Source organism: Misgurnus anguillicaudatus, chromosome 15, assembly GCF_027580225.2.
Source record: "Misgurnus anguillicaudatus chromosome 15, ASM2758022v2, whole genome shotgun sequence".
In the NCBI taxonomy this organism is placed as follows: Eukaryota; Metazoa; Chordata; class Actinopteri; order Cypriniformes; family Cobitidae; genus Misgurnus; species Misgurnus anguillicaudatus.
This window is the reverse complement of record NC_073351.2, coordinates 16,535,052-16,550,976: the sequence shown is the minus strand read 5'-3', so window position 1 is coordinate 16,550,976 and position 15,925 is coordinate 16,535,052. Positions and strand designations below refer to the sequence as shown.

Sequence of the window (15,925 nt, the reverse complement as noted above, 5' to 3'; positions counted from 1 at the left end):
ATTTCGCGTAACTTTAAACAGTGAATCTAGTAGTTTGTGTAATCTAATATCTTACCTTTTGGCATAGTCAGTGTAGTAGCGTCAAAAGCATTACGTAATCTATTTCACAGCAGCTTCATAAGCGCTGGATACATGAGGTAATTTTATGTTATTGACCTTAGCAATGAGCTTCTCCACCATGTCATCCGCATTTCCAGTGCGCGTGCACTCATTAGTTTGAAAAAAATCATCCAGAAAGTGATCCGAACGATATCGTTTATTATATATATTTATCGTTATAGTTGTGATGTAAAACTACGCTATTCTCAAATTATATTTTTTATAGTTATAGCTATCGTTATTGTAATAATGTGAACGGCCCTTCACTTCAGATTTATGTGAAGCTTATGGGTTTTAGTTAACACATAATCTTTACATGTTTGTTTAAGTGGTTTCATAGATATATACACTAGATGTTCTTCCCTTGGGGTTCTAAGCATGCGTCAAAACCCCACCATGTTGGAACAGGGGTATTGTCATAGGAAGTAGCTGGGTAACACTGCTACCTCCACCTGTACTTCGAATTCATGGACGATGTCGTACTTTTGTGCTGCATATGGATGTTAGGCCTACTAGCACTATGCATTATATTTAGAAAAAGTAGATTTTCTTAATATCAAAACTTTACATTTTCTCTGGACTCTATGCTAAATACATGTCTGACTGTTGGAACGAACCAAAAATAACCTAGAAATTCACATTCATGACGATTTATGGTAATTTTATTTCCGTTACACCTTTGCCTACCATGACGTTGATGCAGGGCTCCCTGTTTCAAGATGGCAGCTCTGTTTGATGCATTAGTTCCAATGAATTGCCGTAGCCAAAGTGACATCTATTGTATCTAAGTGGTTTTAGTGATTTTTAAAAAAATCTGTGTTTTGTGTATTTTTGCAATATAACTTAGTGTTATTGAAATCCAAATCAACCATTTTTGGCTTGTATTAATTATGGCAGAAGATAATTAATACAAAATATGTGTACATACATGTAAAAAATAACCCAAATGAAAGGATGATTTTTTAATTATTTATTGTAAGTAATACAGGCCGTTAAATTGAATTCACATTATTTATTAAGTGCAAAAAGTCAATGTCATTTCTTATTAGGCAGTACACAATGTAGGTCCAGAATATGGCAGTGATGAAGAAGGTCAGTGAGAGTCCATTGTGCCTAGTGCTGACTCGGCCTGCACTGCAGAGCCTGCCACAGCCTGTGGAGAGCAGAACTCACGGGTCAGACAGCCCTAGAAGTGTTGCTGTTGTGTAGCCATCATTAATTACATTATGTGACCTGTTTATCAATCAGTTAAGCAGTATAGAGACAGTGTATACCATGTGATTTTAATGTTTGTCTAAGCTGTAATCTTGAACCTCTTTCAATAATTATGTCAACCCAAAAGCATATATATTTGTTCTTTAAAGTTTTTTCTTTTGGGTTTAGTTGTAATTTGTTGTTTACTTAGTTACTTACTACATCACATTGTTGTCCAATTAGATGTTTATCCTTGAGTTTCTTAGAATTAAGATTTTCCAATCATATGTTTCTTTGTATTTTGCTCTGGTTTTAACAAAATTAGGTAGCATTTTGGGGCAAATATGCAAAATAGTAAAGCAAAACTTGAAGCTAAAATAGCAAATATCTCCAAGGCTACAGTAAATTTTCCAGGTGTACTGACATAGGCTAGGAAAAATGTGATCCATACAGCACAAAATATGAGCATACTGAATGTTATGAATTTCGCTTCATTGAAATTATCAGGGAGCTTACGAGCCAGAAATGCTAAAACAAAACACAAGATTGAAAGCAAGCCAAGATAAGCAAGAACAGCCCAGAAACCAACAGCTGAACCTAAATTACATTCTAAAATGATTTTATCTTTGTAATAATGCATGTTCTTATATGGGAAAGGAGGAGATATTGTTAACCAAAGCACACAAATTAGGACCTGTATTAAAGTTAGGGTAACAACACTTAGTCTTTGTTGAGGAGGCCCAAACCATTTCATGACATTACTTCCTGGAAGTGTGGCCTTGAATGCCATTAACACCACTATTGTTTTCCCCAGAACACAGGAGATACAAAGGACAAAAGTGATCCCAAACACTGTGTGACGCAACATACAGGACCACTCAGTGGGGCGACCAATGAAAGTAAGTGAACAGAGGAAACACAGAGTCAATGAGAAGAGCAACAGGAAGCTCAGCTCTGAGTTATTGGCTCTTACGATAGGTGTTTCTTTATGAAGATAAAAGACAAAAGATACAATTGATGAAAATAATGCTCCAATGAGAGAGCAAAGAGAAAGCACAATCCCCATGATTTCTGTATAGGAAAGGAATTCAATCGCTTTTAAAACACATCTGTCTTTGCTTTCATTCGACCAATACTCCAAATCACAAGGAAAGCAGTCACTAGAATCTGTGAAGGAATTAAACAAATATGTATTTTTTGAATACAAAGCACATTTCAAGGTCTCTGGCCATTGTACAGCATTACAGCATGAGCTACTGTAGTACATATTACCTGTCTCATTACTGATTTCTCCATCTGCACATGTAATACAGTCATAACAGCAGACAGGTCTTCCTCTCTGTGCAGCCTTCCTTGTGCCTGGCGGACAACTCTCACTGCACACAGACACAGGCAGCTGTGAAAAGAGACGTGCCATGTTAGGCCCAAATAATGATTTCAAGGCATGTTAATTGCTTTACTTTATAGCGATAGTTTGCCCTATTAAATTAAAATGTATTTTTGACGTACCTGTCTGCTATTCTCAGCCCATACCATTTGTTCCTGATTAATTTGAAGGAGTTGCTCTGGAGGCAGTGAGCTGTCATACGCGCCAACCAGTTTATACTGCATACTTCCATCTTTAGCAGGCTGCCAGTTGATCAGATCATATTTCGCCACAGGATCCCCACTTGCATCAAAAAATATTTTCTCACCTGTTTTGGCAGTGAAATTGACATATTTTATATACTCCAGCACCTGAGAATAAAATTAAACATAATTGGTTTCAGTTTGACTTTTCTCTTTAAATTCTCTGTCTTCTTAATCACCTTTCTTGGTGTGGGCACCTCTACTTTGCTGCTGTTGGTGGAGGATTTGACATCTTTTATCAAATTATGCAGTGCATGTGCGACAGCATAAGTTGCCGTGTACACTTTATTTGCTATGCGCAGCTCTGTTACATCACTATATTCGTTTTGCACTTCTGCTAAGCGTTCTGAGCCAGTACAGCCAGCTGTGCTACCTCCTGTGTTTCTGAAAGAGCACTGAAAAGCTGTTTCCCAGAAATCTTTCAAAAGTTCATTTTTTGGTTCTTGATCAGGGTGCACAGTCACAAGAAACTCTCGCAGGCCATCGAGCTTGACATTCGCTACAGCAAAGCCTACGGCTCCCGTGAGGAAACTGTATTCCTTTGTTTCTGCAATGATCCGAGAAGTGATCCAGGATTCGCTACCGACCCACTGGAGCCCAGTGACATTTTGTTGGGAAATTAATTGCAGGAGTGGGATAAAATCTCCAAATGATATAAAAGTCACCACAACCTTGGCCGTGGCCCTTTTAATTACTTCCAGTGTTTTTAGGAGCTGCTCTTGTGGATCAGTTCTTAATACGGTCTCTGAGTATTCAACACAAATCCCCAATTGTTGTGCTTTCTTTTCAAATGTTGAGATTCCATTGTTACCATAATCATTGCGACTGCTGACCGTTCCAACCCAAGTCCAGCCAAAGTGCTTGACAAGCTGAGCCAGTGCTCTGCTTTGATAATAATCACTGGCTATCGTTCTAAAGAAGGATGGAAACCTTTTTCTGTCACTCAAGCATGCACATGTGGCAAAATGACTGATCTACAAACACAAAAGAAGCAGCATAGTATTTAGAAAATTATAACTTTTTCCTTTTGTAAAGCACATTTTGAGCATTGGTTCATTACGCATTGACTTATCATGACAACATGTGATAAGTGAGTGTTCTTACCACAGGGAGACTGAAAGGGCCTAGAATGGAGGCGATAGCAATAGTGGGAGTGGAGCTTGACTCTCCAACAATGGCTTGAACAAATGGTGGTCTAGAACAGGACTCATCATGCAAAGTCTCTTTAAAGCCATTTATCAAAGCCATGCTCGACAGGATAGCCTGATTTATTGAGCCACATGCATCATATATTTTATAGCCCAAAGTGACACCAGGCAACAGCTGTGTGCTGTTGTTTATCTCCTTTATTGCAAAAATCAGCGTCTGAGCAAATTTAAACTCTCGCAAGTTTAAGCTGTGACAATAAACATCAGTCACATGTTACAGTACATTCTGCAAATAACTATTTTAGTATTATTATAGTATCTCTTTTAAAGGAATAGCTCACCCAAAAATGAAAATTTTGTCATCATCTGCTGACCCTCAAGTTGTTTTTAACCTTTATAAATTTCATTGTTTTGCTTTGTTCTAGCAATAATTTATCCACCTTTATAAATATAATTATTCAGATTTTTTTAACAGTAGTTTTATTGATTTCACCTTCTGTACATGGTATGCAGTCATAACAACATATAGTTTTTCTTTTTGCACAGCTGTTCTAGTGCCAGGAGGACAACTCTCACTGCACACAGACACAGGCAGTTGCAACAAAAATTGCAGCTTGCTAATTTAATACAATTACATGATTATTTGTAAAGTTAAATTTTTTTAAGTCATCCACAGTTTTTTACCTGGTTGGAATTTCTTGCCCCCAAATTGAAGTCATATTCACGTTTCATCCCACTTAAAAGAAGCATCATACAGTCCAAAAGTAACACATTCGTTGTATGGTTTGCTTCTAGGTTGCACAAGTCACAAATTAAGATGTTTTGCATTATTAACAGCATTATTGTTTCCTACTATATAAGTCAGTGGTGTCCAAGGTTTGCTTGGTTACAAACATTTTACAGAATATCTTCATTTGTGTTTAGCAGAACAAAGAAATTTATGCAGGTATAAAACAACTTGATGATAAGTAAATAATGACAGCTTTTTGGGTGCCTTTAGTATTTATAATACTGTAGTATTCATAATGCAAGGTGTCAAAAAGTTATTCTCATACACACCTGACACATGTAGTTGGTTCTGGTATGGAAGTGAAAAGATGCGTCTTTGGCACGATATTTCTATGGATTGAGAAAATCGCCCCAATGTTGATTTCTCTTTCTGCAGAAAGTAGTGGGGGGAATGGCTGGCTCAGCATTTTGCAGTCTTGCGCTGCGGCTGGGATGCAAGCACCATATAGCAGCAGTAGCAGGAGTGACACTGTCCTCTTTGCCATGCCCATGTGAAGGCAGAGCATGAGACTTTGTGGCAGAAAAGGAAATGACCTGCCTTTTATCGCATTTTGAAAATCCATCTGGGATCAGCATCATTAGCGCTAGTTTGCTTTTTGCCATCATGCTGCATTATGCAAGAAACGCCAGTGCACTGAGCAATTATAGTATTTTTTTCATTGTTTCATAGAAAATCTTGAACCACCTAAAGAACAAGTGAAGCAGAACTAGAAAATAGTGACTTTTTCTGCAGCAATGCTGCTGTTCATTTTTTGGGAACCTGAGTTTAGTTAAAATTATGATCAGGATTGGTTGTGTGTTGTACCTCATACCTAAACAACTCAGGTAAACACACCTCTGAGAAATGTTGTCTACTCGGCATGACATAACAGAGCTCAATGTGCTCAATCAGCCTACAAATCCCACATCTTCTACTATAAAAAAAGTTTATTTTCTAAGGCAAGCAATCAATTCCATAATCTTCTGTTTAATGCCCTTTACCTTGACACTATCACTGGGAACTTTCTTCCCTTTTCAAAAATGTCTGCAACAGACGGAGTGGGCATTTTCTGTGCTGCGTTCCTCTCATATTTAGCGTAGCGATCGGAATTTTTGGATTTAAGGTGATATATTAAATATAATGTGGACAGAGTCTTTGCAGATGCACCCCCTCTTGAAATTTCGCCATTACATGTTTTGCAAATCGCTGTCCGTGGGTCTTTCTCGGATATATTGAAATATGTCCACACCGCAGACACATTGCTTCAGACAAGCACATGCAGGTCGCGGTTTCTGTTTGTGTCATCACAGCATTTCGAAATGCGTTTCGGCAGAACATTTTTGGTGGCCGAATATTCGCTGCATCCCTAATTTCAACATCCATTGTTTTGCAAATTCAGTTTGAAACACAGTGCGTGTCTTTCCGTGTGACTGCTGCAAGGAGCCCGCATATTTGCTTCTCCTGGACATAACAGTTCCCTTTTGTGGGAACTCAATGCTGCATCATGAAATGACACTTGGGCAAGTCCACCAGTATTCGCGCAATACCTCCCTATCCCCTGATTCGCTATTCGGGTATTGAAACAGCAGCCACATATTACTGTGGTAAAACTGAACAGTCAGAATGGTCATTATTGCTAACTGTAAGGCTGCCATTAAGAAGCCCCACTGGTTAGTCAGGGCTCCAAATGGCGCCTTCCCCAGATGAAGTCTGCTATTCTAAAGAGCCCGCAGAAAATCTGTGCATTAACCCCACTGTTTATAATGCTTCAGGGCATGTAGGCTTACATTGTACAGATCTCTACCCATAGAGGTTTTTAGAACTATAAATCCATTATAAAATACTGTAGCAAAAGTGAATCAATGCCCTGCCAGTCTGTGGCTTCAACCTTGAGAGGTTGGTTTTTCTAATGTGCTTCTTCCACAAGTGGAGAAAACTGTCACATTTAATAAATTGGCTTCTTCTCACAGTTTACTGTTCATGCCCCCAGGTTCATAGGGGCTTTTTTCACTGAGGTGAACCCCGGGAAAGCTCAGGGGTTAGAAGTTTTAAATCTTGGTTAAATGGGCTATAGGGTATGTTTTCCCCCTCAAGATTCAGTCCGGGCTTTACAGAGGTGATTTTTAGATTTGTACTTCCACATCTTTATATAAAGTTTCTGAGATTCGTTTTTTGGGGCAAAAACGTACCAATATTGTGTGCTTCTGGCCAGCATAGCTCTTTCCCCTCGCACATTTACAAAATGTATCGATTCAACCTTCAGGGGTCCACATACACAACTGTATGGTGTTAGTACAGTTTCAAAAGTTGGCGGTTCGGCATCGAGATGTTGTCCTTGGGTATTTGAAACGTCTGGGGTTACGGCTTCAAGCCAAAAAGAACATTGTTTCTCAGGGTAGTTTGGAATTTGGTGACAATGCAAGCACATCTCCAATTCCACCAAGTCAGTCCTGACAGCAGTGTCCAGGATCATATTATGCCGAGATAACACTGTGAAGTATTTAAAAAAAATACTAAGTCTGATGGCAGCAGCGTCCAACATGACTGCCCTCACTCAATGGACTACATCACCCATCACGCTTTGCACCCCGTCATCTACGATGTCTGATTACCATCTTCACCTGTTCACTATTACCTGGACTCACCATCTTTACTCATTGTCGGTTATCGTTTTTGTTATATGTGTATTTATCGGCTATCCAAGGAATAAAGTTATGTTTATTGTTACCATTTTTCCTCCATCTGTTTGTGTACATACTGTAACAGAATAACCAACTTAAACAGTAAGCAGCATCTAGTGTGAGTTTTTTTATTTTCCGTCCTCCAGTTTCGTGTTGTTTAGTTTTGCTTATTTCACTTGCACATGGAAAACCCTGCCTTTCTCCTGCTGTGCCTTAAGCAGGGAGAACGCTCCCTCGAGGAACATCTAGAGGATTATCTGGGACCATGCTATCTCATCCTCTTCCCGCACATCTGCCTCTGCACATTTCTATTTGCTGGACTATAAACTGCCACCCTAGAGCAGTTGTCCAGGGAGGGACCTTGAGAGAGCTGGCCACATTTGTAGAGTGGGTGCTGGTCTCTTGTGGATCGGCTTTCACCATTCATGTCACCAGCCCCACTCCTGACCCAGATCCCAGACAGCTATCACCCCGTTGCACTGAGCTGCTTGTGCCCACTGCAGACAGGGAGCCAGAGCCTGCCACGACTGAGAAGCCAGCACTGAAGAGAGCACAACATTGCCCTGGAGCTCAAGCCTATTACGTCTGACCAGGGGCATGAGCTGACAACATTGTGAGAAAATGTGGGAGTGCTTCTGGAGTTTTAGGACTAAAAGGGAAGCCCTGCCCACACCACCACTGCTGATAGTGGGAATATAGACTTGATAAACTTTGATGATTGCTGTCGGTTGTTGTTTCCGCTTGTCCCATCCAGTACACCCTCATCTCCCCTGGTCCCTTCTAGCTCACCCTCATCTCTGCTCGTCTCGTCCAGCTCTCCATTGTCTCCGTTGGTCCGGTCAACCTCACCCTCATCTCCACAGGCCCTACCCAACTTCCCTCTCTCTCGTCCTCTGTCTATGGTAGCCACAACATCATCCCTGTCACTAGGAGATCCCTCAGCTCACCCTCAGCATGCCATTGCTGTTGGGTCGGGGTGCTTTGGGATCTCCAGCTGCCAGCTACCTTGGGTTGGAGGATCCCTTGTCTCTGCCTCCAGTAGTCAAGACCCTGAAAAACTGAAAAGACTCCTTCAACATTGGCTGCACAGGATTCACAGAGTGAACATAACACAAGTCACTGAACCTTTACCTCGTGGTCAGGCTCCTTGTTTCTTCAGGCTGGTGTATCCTTAGAACAGGTGTCTAGTCATACTGTTGTTGTGACAATAGAACACGCTGGAAGCAGATGCAGGAAAATAACACAGGTTTATTTTAAGATGAAGACAAACACAGGGATTAAACAACACAATGTCCAGATGATGGTAATGGTGCACGAAGGACTACGGTGGTAAAGCTGGTGATGGTGGTTGTGATGGTCGTTGGTGGTGTAGGTCTGAAGTGGAATATAATTCTGGAACAGAGACCGGAACATCCAGCACGAAGACGACACGAAACAATCCACACACGCTGTACAAACAATCCAGAAAGACACGGAGGTCAAACAAAGAGCGAGGATCTGACGAGGAGAGCAGAGTGAGTATATATATGGAGAGTCTGTAATGATGAGCAGCTGGAGTGAGACAATCAACACAGGTGAAGGGAATTGGGATAACGAGCACATGCCATCACAAGTGAGTAAACACTATACACGAGACACAGAGAGAGCAGTGTATTTACCCACCGTGACAGTTGTATTCAGTGATTCCTGGGCCATGGGCTAGGGTGGCACATAAAATGTGCAAACACTCTCAGGGGTTTGGAACGGTCCCCAGCTAAGGTGGCATATAAGTTACCTTGAGTTGTTGGTAGTTCGTCTTGCACTGATCCAGCTGAAACGTCTGCAAGAGGCCAAGATGTTTAAGTCCGCACAGACAATACTGCAACCGTTGCATACATCAACGGTCAAGGTGGTTTATGCTCCTGTCACATGACACAGCTCGTCTGTCATCTCGTCCTTTGAAGTCACAAGAATCTGAATTCGCTTCGAGTAATTCATATCCTAGAACTTATACTTCTCGTGACAACCCCTCCCTGGCACAGTCCTCTGAGGAAGGACCTCCTCTCTCAGAGAGGAAGCATCCTGAGGCAGAGCGCCGTCTACGAGACATGCTTATGCTTTGTAGTAGAACCTGTTTGTGATTGGTTCTCGTCAAGAAGACCCCCGAAAATGCTTCATCGGTATTGTGCTTTCTGTTTAACAGCATGAGCTAGAGCAAAGGCTGTATACCTACATCCTCAAAGTTTATGTTGCTGCGATCTCTGCCCACCACGATCCCATAGCAGGTGACTCTGTAGGATTGCACAACCTGGTCATCAGGTTCCTTAGGGGAACCTGTCCCTGGTGCTAAAAGCACTCCAGGAAGCACCCTTCAAGCCTTTGCAGTCAGTGCAGCTCAAGTTTCTTTTATGAAAACTTTGCTCCTGACTGCATTGGCCTCGATAAAGAAGGTAGAGGACCTCTATATGTTTTTGGTTGGGGATTCATGCCTTGAGGAACAGAATCCTGAGACCTTCCATTCCTTTAAAGGATCAGCTAACGAATCTGCAAACGCTGCCCCTGGAGGAGGCAGACCCAGCCCAGGCTTCAGAACAGCTTTGTCTGTTACGGTGGCCAGCAGAAGGAAAAAGCTGTCTCCAAGTAGAGGATGTCTCATTGGATAGTGGATGCTATAGCCCTGGATTACCAAGCTCCGGGCATGTGTGCCCTCTCAGGTTGCGAGCACACTCTACCAGAAGTCTCCATCCCTCCTGGTTGCTGGTGCGAGGCACATCGCAAATGGAAATTTGTAGAGCTGCAGGCTGGGTGACTCCTAACACTTTGGCTGAATTTTCCCTGGCCCATGTTTTCCCTGGCAAAGCTCCCTCTGCCATCTCTGTGTGGTGTTGTCTCATTAAAGCCACCCCAGAGACTTTGATATTCTGCAAAACCCTATGCGGTAATTCCATATTGTACATCCCACTGATAAGCCTTCTTGTAGAGGGCGTGGCTTCTGCAGCGTTCCCCTTATCACCAGAACGGGTACGCATCCCAGTGTTATCTTAGTGTCACTGATTGAGTTTGGCAGGAACACCAATGACTGGTCTTCCTGTGTAAGGCCCTGTCCCGGCATCTCTAACAACAAGAGGCCGGGAGGCTTACATAGGGAATTGGATGGTGCAGCACTCGTAGGCACTTTGGTAGGGATTCCCAATTTGTCGGTCATCAGTCCTCACTACGGTTACTGTACCACTGCTGAGTGTCCGGTCCTCTCTGGCTCGGCTCCTCGGGAAAAAACCTAAATATGCAGCACACCTGCAGCCAAAAACTACAAGATGTGTACTTATTTAAATAATAATCCAAATGAATGGCTTATTTATTTATTTATTTAAAAATTTAATTGAATTTACATAATTTATTAAGTGCAAAAAGTTAATGTCATTTTATTAGGCAGTATACAATGTAGGTTCAAAATATAGCTGTGATGAAAATGGTCAGTGAGAGTCTATTGTACCTAGTGCTGACTCACCCTGCCACAGCCTGTGGAGAGCAGAACTCATGGGTCAGACAGCCCTTAAAGAAGTGATGCTGTTGTATAGCCATTATTAATAACATTATGCGACCTGTTTATCAATCAAGCAGTATAGACACAGTGTATATCGTGTGATTTTAATGTTTGTCCTGGCAGTAATGTTGAACCTCTTCCAGTCATTATGTCACTCTAATAAGCCAAAAGCATATATATATGAAGAGTTTCGTTGCAAAACGAGATAACCACCGTTTTTTTAATTGTTCAGAAATCTCGTTTTTTGGTTGTGCATTCCAATTAATTTCAATGCAACTGCAGTTGGTTTGTTTTGATTTAAACCTTCATAACGTAAAAAATACAGCTAAGTAGCACAATAAAACAAAATAATAACATGATAACATAATAATAAACATGTTTTGTCAAAAATGTTAAAAAATGGATTTATCTCGTTTTGCAACGAAACTCTTCATATGTGCTGGCATGCTTTTTTATTCGATGGCAATGCTTTTTTTAGATTGATTGCCAATTGTTGTTTACTTAGTTACTTACTACATTTCATTGTTGTCCAATTAGATGTTCATCCTTGAGTTCCTTAGAATCACTATTTCCCAATCATATGTTTCTTTGTATTTTGCTCTGGTTTTAACAAAATTAGATAGCATTTTGGGGCAAATATGCAAAATAGTAATCCAAAACTTGAAGCTAAAATAGCAAATATCTCCAAGGCTACAGTAAATTTTCCAGGTGTACTGACATAAGCTAGGAAAAATGTGATCCATACAGCACAGAATATGAGCATACTGAATGTGATGAATTTAGCTTCATTGAAGTTATCAGGCAGCTTCCGAGCCAGAAAAGCTAAAACAAAACACAAGACTGAAAGCAAACCAATATAAGCAAGAACAGCCCAGAAACCAACAGCAGAACCTAAATTACATTCTAGAATGATTTTATCTTTGTAATAATGCATGTTCTTATATGGGAAAGGAGGTGATATTGTTAACCAAAGCACACAAATTAGTACCTGTATTAAAGTTAGGATAACAACACTTAGTCTTTGTTGAGGAGGCCCAAACCATTTCATGACATTACTTCCTGGAAGTGTGGCCTTGAATGCCATTAACACCACTATTGTTTTCCCAAGAACACAGGAGATACAGAGGACAAAAGTGATCCCAAACACTGTGTGACGCAACATACATGACCACTCAGTGGGGCGACCAATGAAAGTAAGTGAACAGAGAAAACACAGAGTCAATGAGAAGAGCAACAGGAAGCTCAGCTCTGAATTGTTGGCTCTTACGATAGGTGTTTCTTTATGAAGATAAAAGACAAAAGATACAATTGATGTAACTAATGCTCCCATGAGAGCGCAAAGAGAAAGGACAATCCCCATGATTTCTGTATAGGAAAGGAATTCAATCGCTTTTAAAACACATCTGTCTTTGCTTTCATTCGACCAATACTCCAAATCACAAGGAAAGCAGTCACTAGAATCTGTAAAGGAATTAAACAAATATGTATTTTTTTGAATAAAAAGCACATTTCAAGTTTCTGGCCATTGAGCTACTGTAGTACATATTACCTGTCTCATTACTGATTTCTCCATCTGCACATGTAATACAGTCATAACAGCAGACAGGTCTTCCTCTCTGCGCAGCTTTCCTAGTGCCTGGAGGACAACTCTCACTGCACACAGACACAGGCACCTGTGAAAAGAGACGTGCCATGTTAGGCCCAAACAATGATTTCGATTGTGTTAGCAGCGCTAAGATCATAGGTTTGAATCCCGGGGAACACACATACCGACTAAAAAATGTGTAGCCTAATGCACTTTACATCACTTTGGACAAAGCATCTTCCAAGTATAAACTTAAATGTAAAAAATATTATTTTTGTTATTATTGATTGCATTATTTTTTCTGTGTTAACGCCAGTAAGATTTTATATATTTGTGTCATATTGCCTTAATGATTATTACATTTATTGACATTTCCACTATTGGAACAGGTATTTCACAATGTATTTTTGACGTACCTGTCTGCTGTTCTCAACCCATACAATTTGTTCCTGATAAATTTTAAGACGTTGCTCCATAGGCAGTGAGTGGTCATACCCACCGACCACTTTATACTGCATGCCTCCATCTTCTGTTTGCTGCCAGTTGAGCAGATCATATTTGGCCACAGGATCACCATTCGAAAAAAATATTTTCTCACCTGTTTTGGCAGTGAAATTGACATCTTTCATATACTCCAGCACCTGAAAATAAACACAAATATAATTGGTTTCAGTTTGACTTTTCTCTTTATAATTCTTTGTCTTCTTAATCACCTTTCTTGGTGTGGGCACCTCTACTTTGCTGCTGTTGGTGGAGGATTTGACATCTTTTATTAAATTATGCAGTGCATGTGCGATAGCATAAGTTGCCGTGTACACTTTATTTGCCATGCGCATCTCTATTGCATCAGTATATTCATTTTTCACTTCTGCTAAGCGTTCTGAGCCAGTACAGCCAGCTGTGCTACCTCCGGTGTTTCTGAAAGAGCACTGAAAAGCTGTTTCCCAGAAATCTTTCAAAAGTTCATTTTTTGGTTCTTGATCAGGGTGCACATTCAAAAGAAAGTCTCGCAGGCCATCAAGCTTCATGTTCTGTAAGGCAAAGCCCACGGCTCCCGTGAGGAAGCGGTTCTCGTTTGTATCTGTAATAGTTTGCGAATTGATCCAGGATTCAGTACCGAGCCACTGGATCCCTGTAATGTTCTGTTGTGCAATCAATTTCTTGTACGGTATGAAATCTCCGAATGCTATAAAAGTCACCACCACCTTGGCGGTGGCTTTTTTAACCACTTCCAGTGTTTTTAGGAGCTGTTCTTGTGTATCAGTTCTTAATACGGTCTCTGAGTATTCAACACAAATCCCCAATTGTTGTGCTGTCTTTACAAATATCCCCATTCCATAGCTACCATAATCATTGCGACTGCTGACCGCTCCAACCCAAGTCCAGCCAAAGTGCTTGACAAGGTGAGCCAGCACAATGCTTTGATAATAATCACTGGCTATTGTTCTGAAGAAGGATGAAAACCTTTTTTTGTCGCTCAAGCATGCACATGAGGCAAAATGACTGATCTACAAATACAAAAGAAGCGAAGTATTAATAATTGTTTTACTTTTTCTTTAATTGACCCTAAACCCTTAAACCACTCCCAAGTTCAACAGTTTAACAAAGTGATTGTTATATTTACACCAATTGTTTTTATATATTTATATTATTTTGTAAAGCACATTTTGAGCATTGGTTCATTATGCATTGATTTATCATGACAACATGTGGCAGATAAATGAGAGATCTTACCACAGGGAGACTGAAAGGGCCTAGCATGGAGGCGATGGCAAGGGTGGGAGTGGAGCTTGACTCTCCAACAATGGCTTGAACAAATGGTGGTCTAGAACAGGACTCATCATGCAAAGTCTCTTTGAAGCCATTTATCAAAGCCATGCTCGACAGGATAGCCTGACTTATTGAGCCACATGCATCATATATTTTATAGCCCAAAGTGACACCAGGCAGCAGCTGTGTGCTGTTGTTTATCTCCTCTATGGCAAAAATCATAGTCTGAGCTAATTTAAACTCTCGCAAGTTTAAGCTGTGACAAAAAACATCAGTCAAATGTTACAGTACATTCAGCAAATAATCATTATAGTATTGTTATAGTATTTCTTTTAAAGGGATAGTTCACCCTAAAATGAAAATTCTGTCATAATTTACTGACCCTCAAGTTGTGTTTGTTTTGCTTTGTTCTAGCAATAATTTATCCACCTTTCTAAATATAGTTATTCAGATTAGTTTTACTTATTTCACCTGTACATGCAGTCATAACAACATATAGGTTTTCTTTCTGCACAGCTGTTTTAGTGCCAGGAGGACATCTCTCACTGCAAACAGACACTTAGTGATTCTAAGAAATATTGCAGGTTATTTTTACAGACATTTTACATGCAAAATTATCCAGAACATACAGTAGCAGTTTTCTCTTTTTAAAGTCATCCACATTTTTTTACATATTCATATTCACACCTAAACTTTTCATCCCACTGAAAAGAAGCGTCATACAGGTTGCACAAATTAAGATATGTTGAAAAATATGTCAATACAATCAGATCTGGGGCACCATTCACTTCCATGGCATTATTGCTACTATAGAAGTCAATGGTGCCCCAGGTATGCTTGGTTACAGACATTTTACAGAATATCTTCATTTGTGTTTAGCAGAACAAAGAAATCCATGCAGGTATCGAACAACTTGATGGTGAGTAAATAATAAAATAATTTTTGTGTGAACTGTCCCTTTGAAAGTATTCATAATGCATAGTGTTATTCTCATACAGACCTGACACATGTAGTTGGTTCTGGTATGGTAGTGAAAATATGCGTCTTTGGCACGATATTTCTATGAATTGAGAAAATCCCCCCAATATTAATTTCTCTTTCTGCAGAAAGTTGTGGGGGGAATGGCTGGCTGAGCATTTTGCAGATTTGTGCTGTGACTGGGATGCAGGCACCATATAGCAGCAGTAGCAGGAGTGACACTGTCCTCTTTGCCATGCCCATGTGAAGGCAGAGCAGGAGACTTTGTGGCAGAACAGGAAATGATCTGCCTTTTATCGCATTTGGAAAATCCATTTGGGATCAGCATCATTAGCGCTAGTTTGCTTTATGCACTGATGCTGCATTATGCAAGAAACACCCGTGCATTGAGAAATTAAAGTATTTTTTATTGTTTTACAGAAAATCTTGAACAATCTAAAGACCAATTGAAGCTGAACTACAAAAGAATGACTTGAGTTTATATCATTATCAAGGTTTGTTGTGTGTTGTTGTTCCTCATTGGTGTACCCTTTCTTATATTTTCTTGTC

At 40.3% G+C, this 15,925-nt stretch overlaps 2 protein-coding genes across 3 annotated transcripts; both read right to left on the bottom strand.

Annotated features, from left to right (window-relative positions):
- Positions 1-1,096: 1,096 nt before the first annotated feature.
- On the bottom strand, positions 1,097-5,344 carry LOC129419498 (extracellular calcium-sensing receptor). The gene is made up of 6 exons (XM_055174630.2): positions 5,130-5,344; positions 4,027-4,318; positions 3,102-3,896; positions 2,803-3,030; positions 2,566-2,689; positions 1,097-2,460 (listed from the first exon to the last, which is right to left on the bottom strand). Exons 1-6 carry the CDS (start codon positions 5,342-5,344, stop codon positions 1,562-1,564), a joined length of 2,553 nt encoding a protein of 850 aa, XP_055030605.2. The 3' UTR covers positions 1,097-1,561.
- Positions 5,345-8,726: 3,382 nt separating this feature from the next.
- Positions 8,727-15,613, bottom strand: LOC129419499 (extracellular calcium-sensing receptor-like). 2 transcript variants are annotated; one of them, XM_073853469.1, is made up of 6 exons: positions 14,363-14,635; positions 13,342-14,136; positions 13,045-13,269; positions 12,593-12,716; positions 11,612-12,504; positions 8,727-8,888 (listed from the first exon to the last, which is right to left on the bottom strand). In XM_073853469.1, the coding sequence occupies exons 1-6, from the start codon at positions 14,618-14,620 to the stop codon at positions 8,769-8,771; spliced, it is 2,415 nt and encodes an 804-aa protein (XP_073709570.1). In that variant the 5' UTR covers positions 14,621-14,635; the 3' UTR covers positions 8,727-8,768. The 2 variants fall into 2 exon arrangements, with proteins under 2 accessions (XP_073709570.1, XP_055030606.2); XM_055174631.2 differs by lacking the exon at positions 8,727-8,888 and adding an exon at positions 15,399-15,613 and having other exon boundaries at positions 11,609-12,504; positions 14,363-14,654.
- Between the last annotated feature and the right edge of the window lie 312 nt (positions 15,614-15,925).

What these genes read in the sequence shown, in the direction of transcription:
- LOC129419498 (XM_055174630.2), bottom strand. Translation starts at nt 5,344, where the DNA reads ATGGCAAAGAGGACAGTGTCACTCCTGCTACTGCTGCTATATGGTGCT. An exon ending in GAACCAACTACATGTGTCAG is followed by an intron (nt 4,319 to 5,129) that starts GTGTGTATGAGA and finishes TTATTGTCACAG; the next exon opens with CTTAAACTTGCGAGAGTTTA. An exon ending in GCCCTTTCAGTCTCCCTGTG is followed by an intron (nt 3,897 to 4,026) that starts GTAAGAACACTC and finishes TTGTGTTTGTAG; the next exon opens with ATCAGTCATTTTGCCACATG.
- LOC129419499 (XM_055174631.2), bottom strand. Translation starts at nt 15,613, where the DNA reads ATGGCAAAGAGGACAGTGTCACTCCTGCTACTGCTGCTATATGGTGCC. An exon ending in GGGTTGAGAACAGCAGACAG is followed by an intron (nt 12,717 to 13,044) that starts GTACGTCAAAAA and finishes CTCTTTTCACAG; the next exon opens with GTGCCTGTGTCTGTGTGCAG. An exon ending in AGAAATCAGTAATGAGACAG is followed by an intron (nt 12,505 to 12,592) that starts GTAATATGTACT and finishes ATTCCTTTACAG; the next exon opens with ATTCTAGTGACTGCTTTCCT.